The sequence below is a fragment of the Giraffa tippelskirchi genome, chromosome 11 (assembly GCF_054371585.1).
Source record: "Giraffa tippelskirchi isolate mGirTip1 chromosome 11, T2T-mGirTip1v1.2.pri, whole genome shotgun sequence".
Classification (NCBI taxonomy): domain Eukaryota; kingdom Metazoa; phylum Chordata; class Mammalia; order Artiodactyla; family Giraffidae; genus Giraffa; species Giraffa tippelskirchi.
In genome coordinates this window covers 93,881,536-93,895,796 of record NC_137285.1, presented here as the reverse complement: position 1 = coordinate 93,895,796, position 14,261 = coordinate 93,881,536, and the positions used below count along the sequence as shown (strand labels likewise).

General features: G+C 39.3%; 1 protein-coding gene across 3 annotated transcripts in view; it reads left to right on the top strand.

Moving 5' to 3' along the window:
• The window catches only part of EXPH5 (exophilin 5), an 86,773-nt gene extending 73,808 nt beyond the window's left edge, over positions 1-12,965 (top strand). Inside the window, exons 5-7 of one of the 3 annotated variants that reach the window (XM_081545362.1) lie at positions 4,051-4,186; positions 7,556-9,470; positions 9,531-12,965. In XM_081545362.1, the coding sequence (XP_081401488.1) occupies positions 4,051-4,186; positions 7,556-9,470; positions 9,531-12,897 (5,418 nt within the window). In that variant the 3' untranslated portion in view covers positions 12,898-12,965. Of the gene's footprint in view, positions 1-4,050; positions 4,187-7,555 lie in introns of all 3 variants that reach the window. The other 2 variants (XM_081545363.1, XM_081545360.1) reach the window with 2 other exon arrangements.
• Positions 12,966-14,261: the final 1,296 nt, after the last annotated feature.

Below are 14,261 nucleotides of genomic sequence, written 5' to 3'. Positions count from 1 at the left end.
AGGAGGCCAGAAGGAATGTACTCCAGTCTACTTAAAGGAAATCTGAAGTTCATTTGAATGTTAAAATGACTGGGAGACAATATTGCTTACTGTCTCTTAATCAAATATATCTACTCTGCAACAAGTACCAAAACTGCAGGTTTGGGAAAAATGGACTTATAAGTTCATGGCTTAATGTTATTAGCACAAATAAAGATTTGGATGGGACTTCCCTGGTGGTCCAGTGGTTAACAATCTACCTTGTAATGCAGGGAACTCTGGTTCAATCCCTGGTTGCAGAACTAAAATCCTGCATACTGGGATGCAGTCAAGCCCAGGCATTGCAGCTATTGAACCTGAGAACTCTGGAGCCCACGAACCCAACTAGAGAGTCCATGCAGCTCAATGAAGTTTCCCGTGTGATGCAATGAGGATACCATGTGCTACAACTAAGACCCAAGTCAGCCAAATAAATAAATCTTAGAAAAAAGACAGTAGGTAGGGCACAAAAGAGAACACCTTGATGCACTGTAGAGAGAAAAGTATAACTGTAACTGATCTGATTTCTCAATTGATTAGTTTCTGGTTTTATTATCTCCACTTGGTATATCCCTATAGTTATAATGTGCTTCTAATATTTATTTACTTCTGAATTTAATATAAGTGTGTTAAATTATATCCAATAGTCAATAAAATATCATTGGATTATTTCTTTCTTATTAATAAATCTCCTTTGTATGTATTAAATTATGGCTTGCCCAAAATTTAATGGGCAAGTCAATGAAATTTAGGCAGGGCTTCTATAAGGAGTTACTGACCTAGATCTTGAGAAAGAAAGCAGACAACTATAAAAATATTATACTAGATTATGGGGAATGCAAGGATTAAGAGAACCTAGGCTTTAGATTTGGACAGACCTGTGATGGAAAAGTTAAAAAGCTGGAGCTTTGGAAAGACTAAAGATTTGATCTTAAGCATTCAAGATGAGATGAAATGTGATAATGAATATCAAATAAGAAGAGAAGAATTGGGGAAAAGAGGGATTCAAGGGGCAGGGACTGGGTAGAAAGTGAACTGAAATCAAAGATGACATAAACAGATGGAGAGATAGTCCATGTTCCTGGGCAGGAAGAATCAATATTATGAAAATGACTATACTACCAATTGCAGTCTACAGATTCAACGCAATCCCTATCAGATTACCAATGACATTTTTCACAGAACTAGAACAAAAATTTCACAATTCATATGGAAACGCAAAAGACCATGAATAGCCAAAGCAGTCTTGAGAAAGAAGGATGGAGCTGGAGGAATTGGCCTTCCTGACTTCAGACTATACTACAAAGCTACAGTCATCAAGACAGTTTGGTACTGGCACAAAAACAGAAACAGAGACCGATGGAACAAGATAGGGAGCCCAGAGATAAACCCGTGCACCCATGGGTTCTTTATTTTTGACAAAGGAGGCAAGAATATACAATGGGGAAAGATAGTGTCTTCAATAAATGGTGCTGGGAAAACTGGACAGTTACATGCAAAAGAATGAAATTAGAACACTTCTTAACACCATACACAAATATAAACTCAAAATGGATTAAAGACCTAAATGTAACACCAGAAACTATAAAAACTCTAGAGGAAAACATAGGCAGAACACTCGATGACATAAATCAAAGCTAGATCTTCTATGACCTACCTCCTAGAGTTATGGAAATAAAAAACAAAAATAAATAAGTGGGACCTAATTAAACTTAAAAGCTTTTGCACAGCAAAGGAAACTACAAACAAGGTGCAAAGACAACCCTCAGAATGGGAGAAAATAATAGCAAAGGAAACAACTGATGAAAGATTAATTTCCAAAATATACAAGCAGCTCATGCAACTCAATACCAGAAAAACAAACAACCCAATCAAAAAAAAAGTGTGAAAAAGACCTAAACAGACATTTCTCCAAAGAAGACATACAGATGGCTAACAAACACAAGAAAAGATGCTCAACATCACTCATTGTTAGAGAACTGCAAATCAAAATTACAATGAGATACTACCTCACACCAATCAGAATGGCCATCATCAAAAAGTCTACAAACAATAAATGCTGGAGAGGCTGTGGAGAAAGGGGAACCCTCTTGCATTGCTGGTAGGAACATAATTTGATACAGCCACTATGGAAGACAGTATGGAGATTCCTTAGAAAAGCTTGGAATAAAATCACCATATGACCCAGCAATCCCACTACTAGGCATATACCCTGAGGAAACCAAAATTGAAAACGACATATGTACCCCCATGTTCATTGCAGCACTATTTACAATAGCTAAAACATGGAAGCAACCTAGATGTCCATCAACAGATGAATGGATAAAGAAGCTGTGGTTCATATATACAATGGAATACTACTCAGCCATAAAAAGGAACACATTTGAGTCAGTTCTAGTGAGGTAGACGAACCTAGAGCCTATTATACAGAGTGAAGTAAGTCAGAAAGAGAAAAAAAAAGTATCATGTACTGATGCATATATATGGAATCTAGAAAGACGGTACTGATGAATTTATTTTCAGGGCAGCAATGGCGAAATAGACATAAAGAACAGACCTATGATCATGAGGGGACGGGAGAAGGGAGAGGGTGAGATGTATGGAGAAAATAACATGGAAACTTACAATATCATATGTAAAATAGATAGCCAGTGGGAATTTGCTGTATGACTCAGGGAACTCAAACAGGGGCTCTGTGACAATCTGGAAGGGTGGGATGGGAGGGAGGTTCAGGAGGGAGAGGACATGGATGTACCTATGGCTGATTCTTATTGATAAATAACAGAAAACCAAAAAATTCTGTAAAGCAATTATCCTTCAATTAAACAAAATAAAGTGGCAAAAAAAAAAAAAAGAAAATGAGCTGAGAATAAAGCAATTGGAATGGTAAGTGGCCTTGTGGAGGATACCATGCAGGATGAATTAAAGTGGAGTCAGGAGTGGCAGGGGAGAAGGCAATGGCACCCCACTCCAGTACTCTCACCTGGAAAATCCCATGGATGGGGGAGCCTGGTAGGCTGCAGTCCGTGGGGTCGCTAAGAGTCAGGCACGACTGAGCGACTTCACTTTCACTTTTCCTTTCATGCATTGGGGAAGGAAATAGCAACCCACTCCAGTATTCTTGCCTGGAGAATCCCAGGGACGGGGGAGCCTGGTGGGCTGCCGTCTATGGGGTCGCACAAGAGTCAGACACGACTGAAGCGACTTAGCAGCAGCAGCAGCAGTAGGAGTGGCAGAGCCAGTGTGACAGAGGAAATTCAAATGGAATTTTGGCAAAAGGAAGTGAAGGGATGGGAGTGGATAATTCCTCAAGGTTATAATGACAAATTAAAGCTTAAAAGTAGAGCAGTGATAGATTTAATGAAATCAAGGTAAAATTTGCTAGTAAAGAAGGTAAACAACTCTCCATCTCTACATCATTCTCCTAAATCCTATAAAAATAGCAAAGATTTAAAATGCATATACAAGGTCATGCTTTTCAGCACCTTTTTTTCAGAACTATTTATCAGTTCCTTATGTGTGTCTGGGAGGCTCTACCATTCTACATGATTTCTGTGGATGGAAAATTTTTCTTTTCTAAATCCATCAAGTTCACAAATCTTATGATCCACTACAAGTTTCAGCTAACTGCCCTTTAATAGAAAATAGGTACAATGCTAAGAAACCTAAAATTACAGCCACTGGGCCAGACAAACAACATTCCCCACTCATGAGAAGTCGATTTCTTTCCATTTCCCAAGAAGCTCTGTAAGATTTCTGTAGTGCTGTGTAAATTTGTAGGCATGCTTTGCAGAGAGAGCCTAGATATCTTGCCTGAAAACTTATACAAAGTGGAATTAATGTAAGTATGGAGAAGTTTGTGGTCACTTGCATACGGCAAAAACAACAAAACATTACAACTAGATAAATAAATGGTAGGAAAATTGATTTGCTGTCCTTAGATTAGGACTTTTAAGCTTGGGACATTTTTGTGGGAACATGTTGGCTAAAGAAGATCCAAAAATAATATTACATTTTCTATTTTAAAATTAGCAGGCAAAAATATACAGTTCACCTCTGGAAAGCCAACCCACTGACAGTGCAACTGTCCCCAAGCCAGCAAGCATGAGGCAGGGAAGTACTGTCCCTCCGTGGGATGGTTCGCTGCTGGAGGATGAGTTCTTCCAAGGTAAGTCTCTGCATTGAATTTCCTTTGGAATTCCCGGTACCAATGGAAAGCAAATAATGATTACAGTTTATAATAAAATGCTCAAGCCCTTGTACTTTATTTTTGAAGTCCTCTTGTTACCCTCACCTGAAGAGGATGTGGTTACATGCTATTAACACAAATATTTTAAAAATCTTGTATTTAAATATAATGTAAGTAATATTCTTGGATAAAGGCCTGATAAATCTATGGAATGGTAACAATGTTTAATATATAAACTCAAGTAAAAAGATAAAAGAATATATCTTTAGAAATATATTTATAAAGTTTACTATCCTTAATAGACTTTTATTGCTCCTGATTAGGACCTAAATGCACAGTGATGATATCTAATTGTTGTTAAAATATTAACCTTGTACAATAGATAACAATAAAGACTAAAACAGATTCCAAAAGTACTATATACCCATGGATCTTATTATGTAAGCATCACTCACCTTGACATAGTTTATTTTGTATTAAAATAAACTTGGCCATATGAAACATGAAATCTGAAATCATTCACCAGCTTCACCTTGAGGAACTAAATTCAGTTTGCAAAGGCAATGACATCACCTCAGTCCTATAGTTAGGACAAGTGGTGAGGTCACTGAGACATCCAGCTGGATGTTCAACCTAGGCACTCCTTTCAAGTGAAATGGTTCCTGGCAGAGAACTTGCTTCAGAGAAAAGAAACCCAGAGGAAAATTTCTGTTCCAAAACAAAGATTTTGCTAGTAGAGGAGAGCTATTTTTCATGAAGTAAAGAAAAAAAATGACTGCTCTGAAAATAAAAAGAAGAAGAACAGCAGACTTTTTCACCTTCAGTGTTGTGAGTAAAATAGCAGTATTGGGATTCAAGTGTTAAGAGTGGTTATCTCTAGGAAGAAGGATTCTAGGTGATTTTACCTCTTTTGTTATACTTTCCTGTATTTTCTATTATAACAACATATTTTTGTAGTCAGCAAGACTTTAATGAGGAAAAAATATTATGAACAAGTTGAAAGAGAAAACAGAAATCAAAGAGATTTCATTATAATTTGTTTTAAAGACAGATTTATGAAGGTTTTTTTTTTTTCTTTTGCCCTGTCTTATATTTTGGCATTGCTTATTTTATTTGTGGATGTAGTGAGTAAGTTATTTCAGGGACAGGGGAAAACTAATTTTTTTTTCATTAAAGCATTAACAGGATGATTCCCTAAAGAACTCCTTAGTTACAGACATTTAGTGCTCAGGACTAGTTCTTTTGCTGTCCGTGCAAACTTAATAGTACCAACTAACAAATAAAATTCCGGAGAAGGCAATGGCACCCCACTCCAGTACTCTCACCTGGAAAATCCCATGGAAGGAGGAGCCTGGTAGGCTGCAGTCCATGGGGTCGCGAAGAGTCGGACACAACTGAGCGACTTTCCTTTCACTTTTCGCTTTCATGCATTGGAGAAGGAAATGGCAACCCACTCCAGTGTTCTTGCCTGGGGAATCCCAGGGACAGGGGAGCCTGGTGGGCTGCTGTCTATGGGGTTGCACAGGATCGGACACGACTGAAGCGACTTTGCAGCAGCAGCAGCAGCAACAAATAAAATAGGGTAGAGAAAATCCAGAGTGGATATCAAAAACTTCTTCAATACCTGTCCTAAAATAATTGGCATATTATAAGTACATCTCACTTACATTCACTCAGATACTGATACACCTCATTTTCTCTGTCATTGAAGAGTTAAATTTACAATTTTTAATGACAACAAAGAGTGAAACATTTTATGTAAATCAGAAGGAAAGATTCTGTAAACAAAAAACTTCTTCAACAATTTAAATAATTTCCATAGCTTATTTCTCAGATTTTATTTTTTAATGAACATTTCTTCAAAATATACATGTACTCATATTTATTATAACATGAATATGATTAAATATATATTATAAGATAGGTCTTAGGGGATCTTAAAACTTTAAAAGATTTTGATTCTGTTTAAATTCTAACAGGTTTTTATTGAGGAAAAGATGTCAAATATGATTCAATAAACAATTCAAGGAAATTCCAACCAAGTGAAAATGCCCTGTGACTTTTCTGAGATCACAGAGACAGTGGTCCTAGCAAATATGAGCCCTGGGTCTTGGGTTGGCCTAGGAATTATAGGGAGGTCATTGGGGCCTGACTTTTATACCACTCTCTGACCTTGCTACTAAAAGAAAAGTAAACATTGTTTGACAACAGCAATTTCACATCCTTGTAACATAATGAACTTATGGTGAAATCATCTTTAGCTCATCAAAAGAAAAAATGAAAAGTGAACTTCTGTGGCACAGTGGTTGCATGTGCGGACTCAGGAGACAGGCTGCCTGGATCCACTTACTAGCTATATAAGCTGGGCAACTTACTTAATTTCTTCATTTCTCAGTTTCCTTGTTTATAAAATGAGAATAGTAACTACTAAACTTGCAAGATTATGTGAGGACTTAATGAGTTCATCTATTTAGTGCTTAGAACTGTACCTGATAGACACATATAAATATCTATTGGGTCATATTTTTTTCAGGGGAAGCAATCTACCATTAGTATATCATTTGATAGTATTTCATAGAACTTAAATTTTTATATATTGCTCAAATTCATCCAAATAAGTATGTTTATAAATTGGGTGCCAAACTTTTGGCAGTAATGTACAGCTAAGTACAACTCACATATTATTTATAGACTTTCATTTCTTTTACAATCCCCTGTGGTAAACACAGTTGGAAACATTGCTGCTGCTGCTGCTAAGTCGCTTCAGTTGTGTCTGACTCTGTGCGACCCCATAGACGGCAGCCCACCAGGCTCCTCCATCCCTGGGATTCTCCAGACAAGAACACTGGAGTGGGTTGCCATTTCCTTCTCCAATGCATGAAAGTAAAAAGTGAAAGTGAAGTCACTCAGTCGTGTCCGACTCTGAGCGATCCCATGGACTGCAGCCTACCAGGCTCCTCCGTCCATGGGATTTTCCAGGCGAGAGTACTGGAGTGGGGTGCCATTGCCTTCTCCATTGGAAACATTATAGCTACCTAATGACACAAAAGATGCACTAAAAGAAATCATGATTACAATCCTTGTTAGGTGAAAAAATATGTAGCTTTATGTTTCGAAGACATTATGGAAGGTTAACTTTGAAAAAGTATGAAAAAGAAACTTCCATTGGAGCCTTGTAAGAGTCAAACTATCTTAAAGACATAATCAGTTAATGTCATAACGTTTATGATGATATGATCTAAAAATTATAAGTGATTATGTTTCTTCAAGAAGGGCCTTCAACAATTCAAAGTATTATTAGACTGTAAAATCTTTTACCAAAAAAAATGACATATATTCTCCTTTTAGTTTTAGGTGATTTGGATAGCAAACTGGCTCAGGAACAATCTCCAAGCTCAGTGAATACCAGAACACCTCACAACATTGGATCAAGAACACAGCTCAGTCGTTTTTACTCCAGTGGGAGCAAATACAATAATATCACAGGAAGGCACAAAAATTGCTATAATGAAACTTCTAATATGTCTATCTATGATGTCTTAAGACCAGGAACCCCTAGGGAAGGTTTTAAAACTTTTTCTCCTAGAACAAGGACAATCTATGATATGTATAGGACAAGGGAACCCCGAGTCTTAAAAGAAGATTATGTGCAAAATAATACTTTTGGTAGTACTTCTCTGTGTTTTGACAGCAAGCAACGATCAGCCTCATCAGCTACAGGGTATTTCAAAGCAAGAAGCTTATATTTTCCAGCCACAACTCAGAATAAGACTGGGTTTATATCACCAAGCCACCAACAGAGCCCAAAGAGAACTCCTTTATCATCTATCATATGGAATAGATCAGATTCTTCTAGAAACAGGCAGAACCAGGAAGAGTTCCTGGAGGCACCATCACCAATGGAAATTGACCCAGCTGACCAGTATATGTACCCCAGGTGTTTCCAGGCAAATAGGAGATATGAATTTTACCATTCACAGAGTGTTTACCAAAGTGTTGGTTTAAATGCTCCCATAGATAATGCAATGAGTCCTGACCCACTTGAGAACTCAGAAAATATGCCATTCTACCATGAAGATAACCCATTTACTAGGTCTTTCTTTAGCAATACTTTTGGACGGAGCAGGGGACAGAGATTTGGACAAAATCCTTTTTGGGGCCAACAGGAAGAACATTATTCTTCTGACTTTCATCAAAGCAGGAAACCATTTACTTCTTGTGACAGAGACTTTGAAATGATCTCCACTGAAGTAAACAGTGCACTAGCTGGTCATGGCCATAGTGTTCCTTTTCATCGCTGGGGGTCATTTTCTCCCAGTTATAGAAAAAATATTTCCAGAAGCCAACAAATACCACATCCCTGGCAGTTTGATTCTCAGGCATCCACACTGGAGAGCATGGAGGTGGCACAAGGTAATGGGAACCAGTCTACTCATTTCAGCCCAGCAAATGTTTGTTCCATGACTAGTGCAAGCTATCACATGAAATCTGGTGGGTTAGAATGTTCTCCTATGGAAGTACATGTAAACAAAGAACCTTACTCATTTGAAATTGCTCAAACTCTAGCATCCTCATTCAAAAGTACCTTCCCACACATTCCTGATGACAGAGGGAATCCTCAGAGTCCTAACTTTCAGATTCCCACAGTCACTTTGCAGAAAGTTAAGCCGGCCTCTCTTCCAATCAGAAACTATACAGAAGTCACTGTGACCAACAATGTTTCAGCTGATTCTCCACCTCTGACTGAAAGCCAAGCCAATATCTTGGTCACAGAGGTAAATAATGAGAAAGCCTTGAAGGCATCTGTTTTGGAAAAAGACAAAAAAATAAACAAGATAGACCAGACAAACATGACAGGTGAAATACCCCAACTTGTTTCACAGACAGTAATTTCTAACACTTTACCTGATGTTCAAAATCCTCTTTCCCAGGACTCAGACAAGAGCAACAGATTTGTTTTTAATGCATCTACCACAATAAGTTCAAAAAGTTTGCCTGGAGTCATTTCCAGGAGAGATACCTCCAAAATTCATAAAGCCAATGAACTAAAAAAAGGTAACAGTTATACTGTGAACAGAAAACTTGACTCAGCAACTTCCCTTCCTTTCATTCAGGAAAGCAGAACAACATCACTTTTTCTCAGCCCAAATCAAGTTTGTCACCAGGAATTAACAGTAAGTAATGAAGATATTTCAAGCATTATTAAAAATAGCCACAGGAATTCTGAATATACTGATAATCAACACCCACAGTCTCCAGAAAAGCCTGCTCATTTAGATACCAAGGGAGAACAATGTATCACGACTTATTCTACCAGCTGTAGCAAGTCAGATGCTGATCACAACATGCCACGTAATTCTTTAGATCTGTCTTCAGGGGCACTACCACATTCCTCACCATCAAATGATTCTTGCCTTGATGCTCTGGTAATTCCTTCTACCACAGTTTTCTGGAAATGTCCTTCAAACAAAGATCCATCTCTGGGAGAAAGAGAAGACATTGATTACAAGAACCAAAATAGTCAGTTTTCCCTAAGCCACTTAGAAAACCAAAAGAGTAATGATAATTGCACACTTGTACATAATGAAGAGGTTAATGTTGTCAAATGCCAGTCACGCCCTCTTTTCAGGGGTGGAAAGGGAAAAGAAAAAGTAAGACAACATATATCCTACATCGAAAAATTAAGCAAAACGGAAAGCAGATCAATGCCTACAAGTGACAGCAGCAGTCTCACTGAGGGAACTCAAAGCAATTCCAAGTCTCCTGAGCTTCATACAATTTATTGTACTTTACCAAGAAAATCAGCCGTTTCTCTCATCGATAACAGGAAGCCTGAAAGTACGATAATGCCTTCTTTGTTTAGGAAAGAGCCAGTTGCATTACAAATCAAAAATGATGTGGAAGATCCAATAGGAAAGTATACATCAAAAAAATTCGGTCCCAGTTCTCGTGAATCAGAGAGCGACTGTTCCAAAGTAGTTTCAGACTCAGTCTCAGTAGCACTTGAAGCCACAGAAGGGATGACAAATAAGACAGACATTGGATCTGCTTCTGTTAGAAAAGGGCCACTTCCAGTCCTCATCAAGAGGGCTGTGTCATGTCCTTCAGGAGTACTTTATGGCTCAACTGGAAGAGATGAAAGAGGAAAATGCTTGGTTTCCGATACAGATGCTTCCACTGTAACACTGAGGCCTTGGGAGAGACTTGTTAACCCTCTGGGAAGTGACTCGTCTGTTTATGAGTGTTCTTTAAGCAAGAAACACCACCAGGAGGAATACTTACAAGAATGTACCGAAAAGAATGGTAAAATTTCTGCCTCCAAGACAGGAATATTTTCCCATCCAAATGAACACCCTTTACCTTTTTCTTCAGATATGTCAGGACAAGAAAGTGGGAAAACTTTACATAAATTTAAGACTACGAGTATGTTTTCTGTTTCTGGTGATGAAGATAATGTGAAATGTCTTGAGGTGGTTTCAATATATTATACTCTACCGAGGAAGCACAGCAAAAAATTCTGTGACCTTCTTCAAAAGTATACACAAAACATCGATTCACTTACAGAATCAACTAAAGTGGGGACTAAAACATCTCCTAATGCTTTAGAAAAAGACCAACTGAATTGTCCTGCGCAAGACCAGTCAGGAACAGCTTTGTCTAAAGATACCTCTGCTCAGGAGACCAGCCATCCTTCTCACATCACTGAAAATATGACTGTTTACCAATTACCAAGTGTTGAGTCCTCAGAACCTACATTACAGGAAATGGTTTCTATTGAAGCAGATGTTTCTCTTCATAAACAAGAACCTAAAACTGGAGAAATTTCCCCATACAACTCAGCTAAAACACCTCCATCTGATTCACAAAGCAGGAAAGAGAAAGAGAAAAAATTGCAAAGTGAAACTGTATTTACTTCACCAATGCTTCAGGAAAAAAAAGTTACAAGAGAGAAATCTGAAAATTGTCCGCAATCCATTAAATCAGATGACAGTGGTTTTTCTAACCTCCCAGCCCATTCAGAAGAGAATGTTGAAAACTCCCACATCATAAGAAGTTCTGGAGAGCATACAGGTAGTGATACGGCCATTACAGCTACTGGAAGTCTTCAAAAAGATGTCGCAGGCACAGTTACAGAGGAGAGCTCCAGTGGATTGCAGCCTAGGGAAGTCAGAGGGGAAATTAGAACAGATTTCCCCCAAAACTCCGAGAAACCACTTTCTGACCCAGAAAGCCAAGTCTTTGCTCTTACTCCAGCCTTGAGTAAACTACAGCTTGATGAGGAGACTTGTTCAAGTGAACAAGATTTAGACAGTTCACAGTCTGAACCCAGAGAACTACCTGAAAGAAGACAGGAGGTAAATATGACAGAGAGCAAGGCTAAAGATGAAATGCAGAAGTTGGCATGGAATCAACGTTCACTTCCTGAAGGAAGTGATAAAAGCAAAAAAAGCTGGGCTGACCTAGAAAAAGGGAAAAGCCGATCTTCAGTTAAACACCGATTGGCAGTTATGTCCAAAGCCAGCAGAAAATTTCCAGCCAAAGACTTATACCCTAGAAGACATGTAGCTACTATCTTTCCCCAAAGTGGGAACAGTTCTGGCTTTAGCAGTTTGTCCCTTGGCACACCAGAGTGCAACCCACTGTCCCTTGAGGCTACTTTAAAGTCCACAGAAACCACAGATGAAAGCAGGTTAAGTAATGATGGAATAAATGTGGAGAAATCCGAGAACCCTCTCCAGCTTACTGCAATATCCAATAGAGAAGCTTCTACACCCTTAAGCAATCAGAAGTCCAACAACATTTCACAACCACATCAAAACGAGTTTAAAAATATTTCAGAATCACAACCAAAGTGTGAGAATTCTGAGGATGTGACAGTAGCTCAGATTTTGGAAAGAGAATCAGGAGCCCTGGCCCAACCCACATTGATCAGCCTCAGGGAAGCAGACTTCCCTGACCATCAGAGGAAGTCGAAACCCCCTTTTCAACTGGAGCCTGTAGAGAAACCTATGGTTTGCGTCCCACTGACCAGTTGCCAGCAAGGACAAAGCAGTGCTTCATCTCTGGAGTGTGAACGTCATCCACACTCCTATCGTTCAGAAAGCTTAAAAAGCATCAATGTACATGGTGATCTACTACGAATAAGTCATCCTCCAAAAGTCAGAGAGCGCCATTTCTCTGAAAGCACTTCTATTGATGACGTTCTCAGTCGACTGACCCTTGGGAATGAATTCTCTAACAACAGCGGGTATAGTCGAAGATTTAAATCTTTTTCTGAACTTCCCTCCTGTGGTGAAAATGAAAGTTGGGCTATGAACAACAGCAGGACAAAAATGGGTCCTAGGTCTGCAACATCTATATCCAGGCCTATTGACTATGGGATTTTTGGGAAAGAACAGCAACTGGCTTTCTTGGAGAATGTAAAGCGGTCACTCACACAAGGGAGATTATGGAAACCAAGTTTTCTTAAGAACCCTGGCTTCCTGAAAGATGATGTAATTAACCCTGCTAACCTGACAGACTCATCAACTTCAAATTCTCCTAGTAACCAGAGGCCAAAGGATGGCTTATCTCTAAATGCGCCACTTAATATCTATGAAGAGGATAAAGTAGACTCAGATTGTGACACAGACACAACCACAGATGACGAATACTACTTGGATGAAAATGACAAAGAGTCAGAACTGTGAGCCTTTTTCAAAGAAATGTATAACTTTTTCACCAAAAGTTTATAATGTAAATAAACTGTAAATATGTATGTCTATGGAAAGGACTGGAGAAGGCAATGGCAACCCACTCCAGTACTCTTGCCTGGAAAATCCCATGGACGGAGGAGCCCGGTTGGCTGCAATCCGTGGGGTCGCTAAGAGTTGGACACGACTGAGTGACTTCACTTTGACTTTTCGCTTTCATGCATTGGAGAAGGAAGCGGCAACGCACTCCAGTGTTCTTGCCTGGAGAATCCCAGGGACGGGGGAACCTGGTGGGCTGCCGTCTATGGGGTCGCACAGGGTCGGACACGAGTGAAGCGACTTAGCAGCAGCAGCAGCAGCATGGAAAGGACAGATACTAAAAAAATCTAGTCTGGGCCGTAGCTGCTGTGAAACAATCCAAATTCTCTCCCCCCCCACCCCACCGCCCCTTCTCCATCCCCCCCCCCCCACGTATAGACTTCCTGAACCCTAGAGCAATGAATTCTTGTTTAGTGTTTTCTTGCTCTGTGTATATGCTTGGTCTTCTGCCACTCAGCCCCAAATTAATCTCTTAATTCACGATCCAGTTTTGGCTGTCTGCTCTACATTCCCCCTGACTTGCTTTCACCTTTCCTATCCCAGCACAACAGCAAATCCCTGTATTGCATCTTCCAGTCCATACTCCATATTCATGGTTGTTAAATAAAATGTAGGGATGATAACAATGGAGTAAGTATTATTATCCTGTTTGACTCATCAACCTTTAGAAGATTTAGAGTTTGTTTGTTTGAGATCAGGACATTTCCATAAGGACATCTTGTTTAATCCATAGTGGAAGAGGGAGGCACGTATTTGAAGTGCTTATTGTGAAGAAGTGAATCTCTACTAAGCCAAAGAATGTTGTTGTTGTTATTCAGTCATTCAGTCGTGTCCAACTCTTTGTGACCCCACAGACTGCAGCATGCCAGACTTCCCTGTCCTTCACTATGTCCTGGAGTTTGCTCAAACTCACGTCCATTGAATCAGTGATTCCATCCAACCATCTCATCCTCTGTCGTCCCCTTCTCCTCTTGCCCTCAATCTTTCCCAGCATCAGGGTCTTTTCCAATGAGTCAGTTCTTCACAACAGGTGGCCAAAGTATTGGAGCTTCAGCTTCAGCATCAGTCCTTCCAGTGAATATTCAGGGTTGATTTCCTTTAGGATTGACTGGTTTGATCTTCTTGCAGTCCTAGGAACTCTCAAGAGTCTTCTCCAGCACCACAGTTTGAAAGCGTAAGTTCTTTGGCGCTCAGCCTTCTTTATGGTCCAACTCTCACATTCGTATATGACTACTGGAAAAACCACAGCTTTGACTATGCGG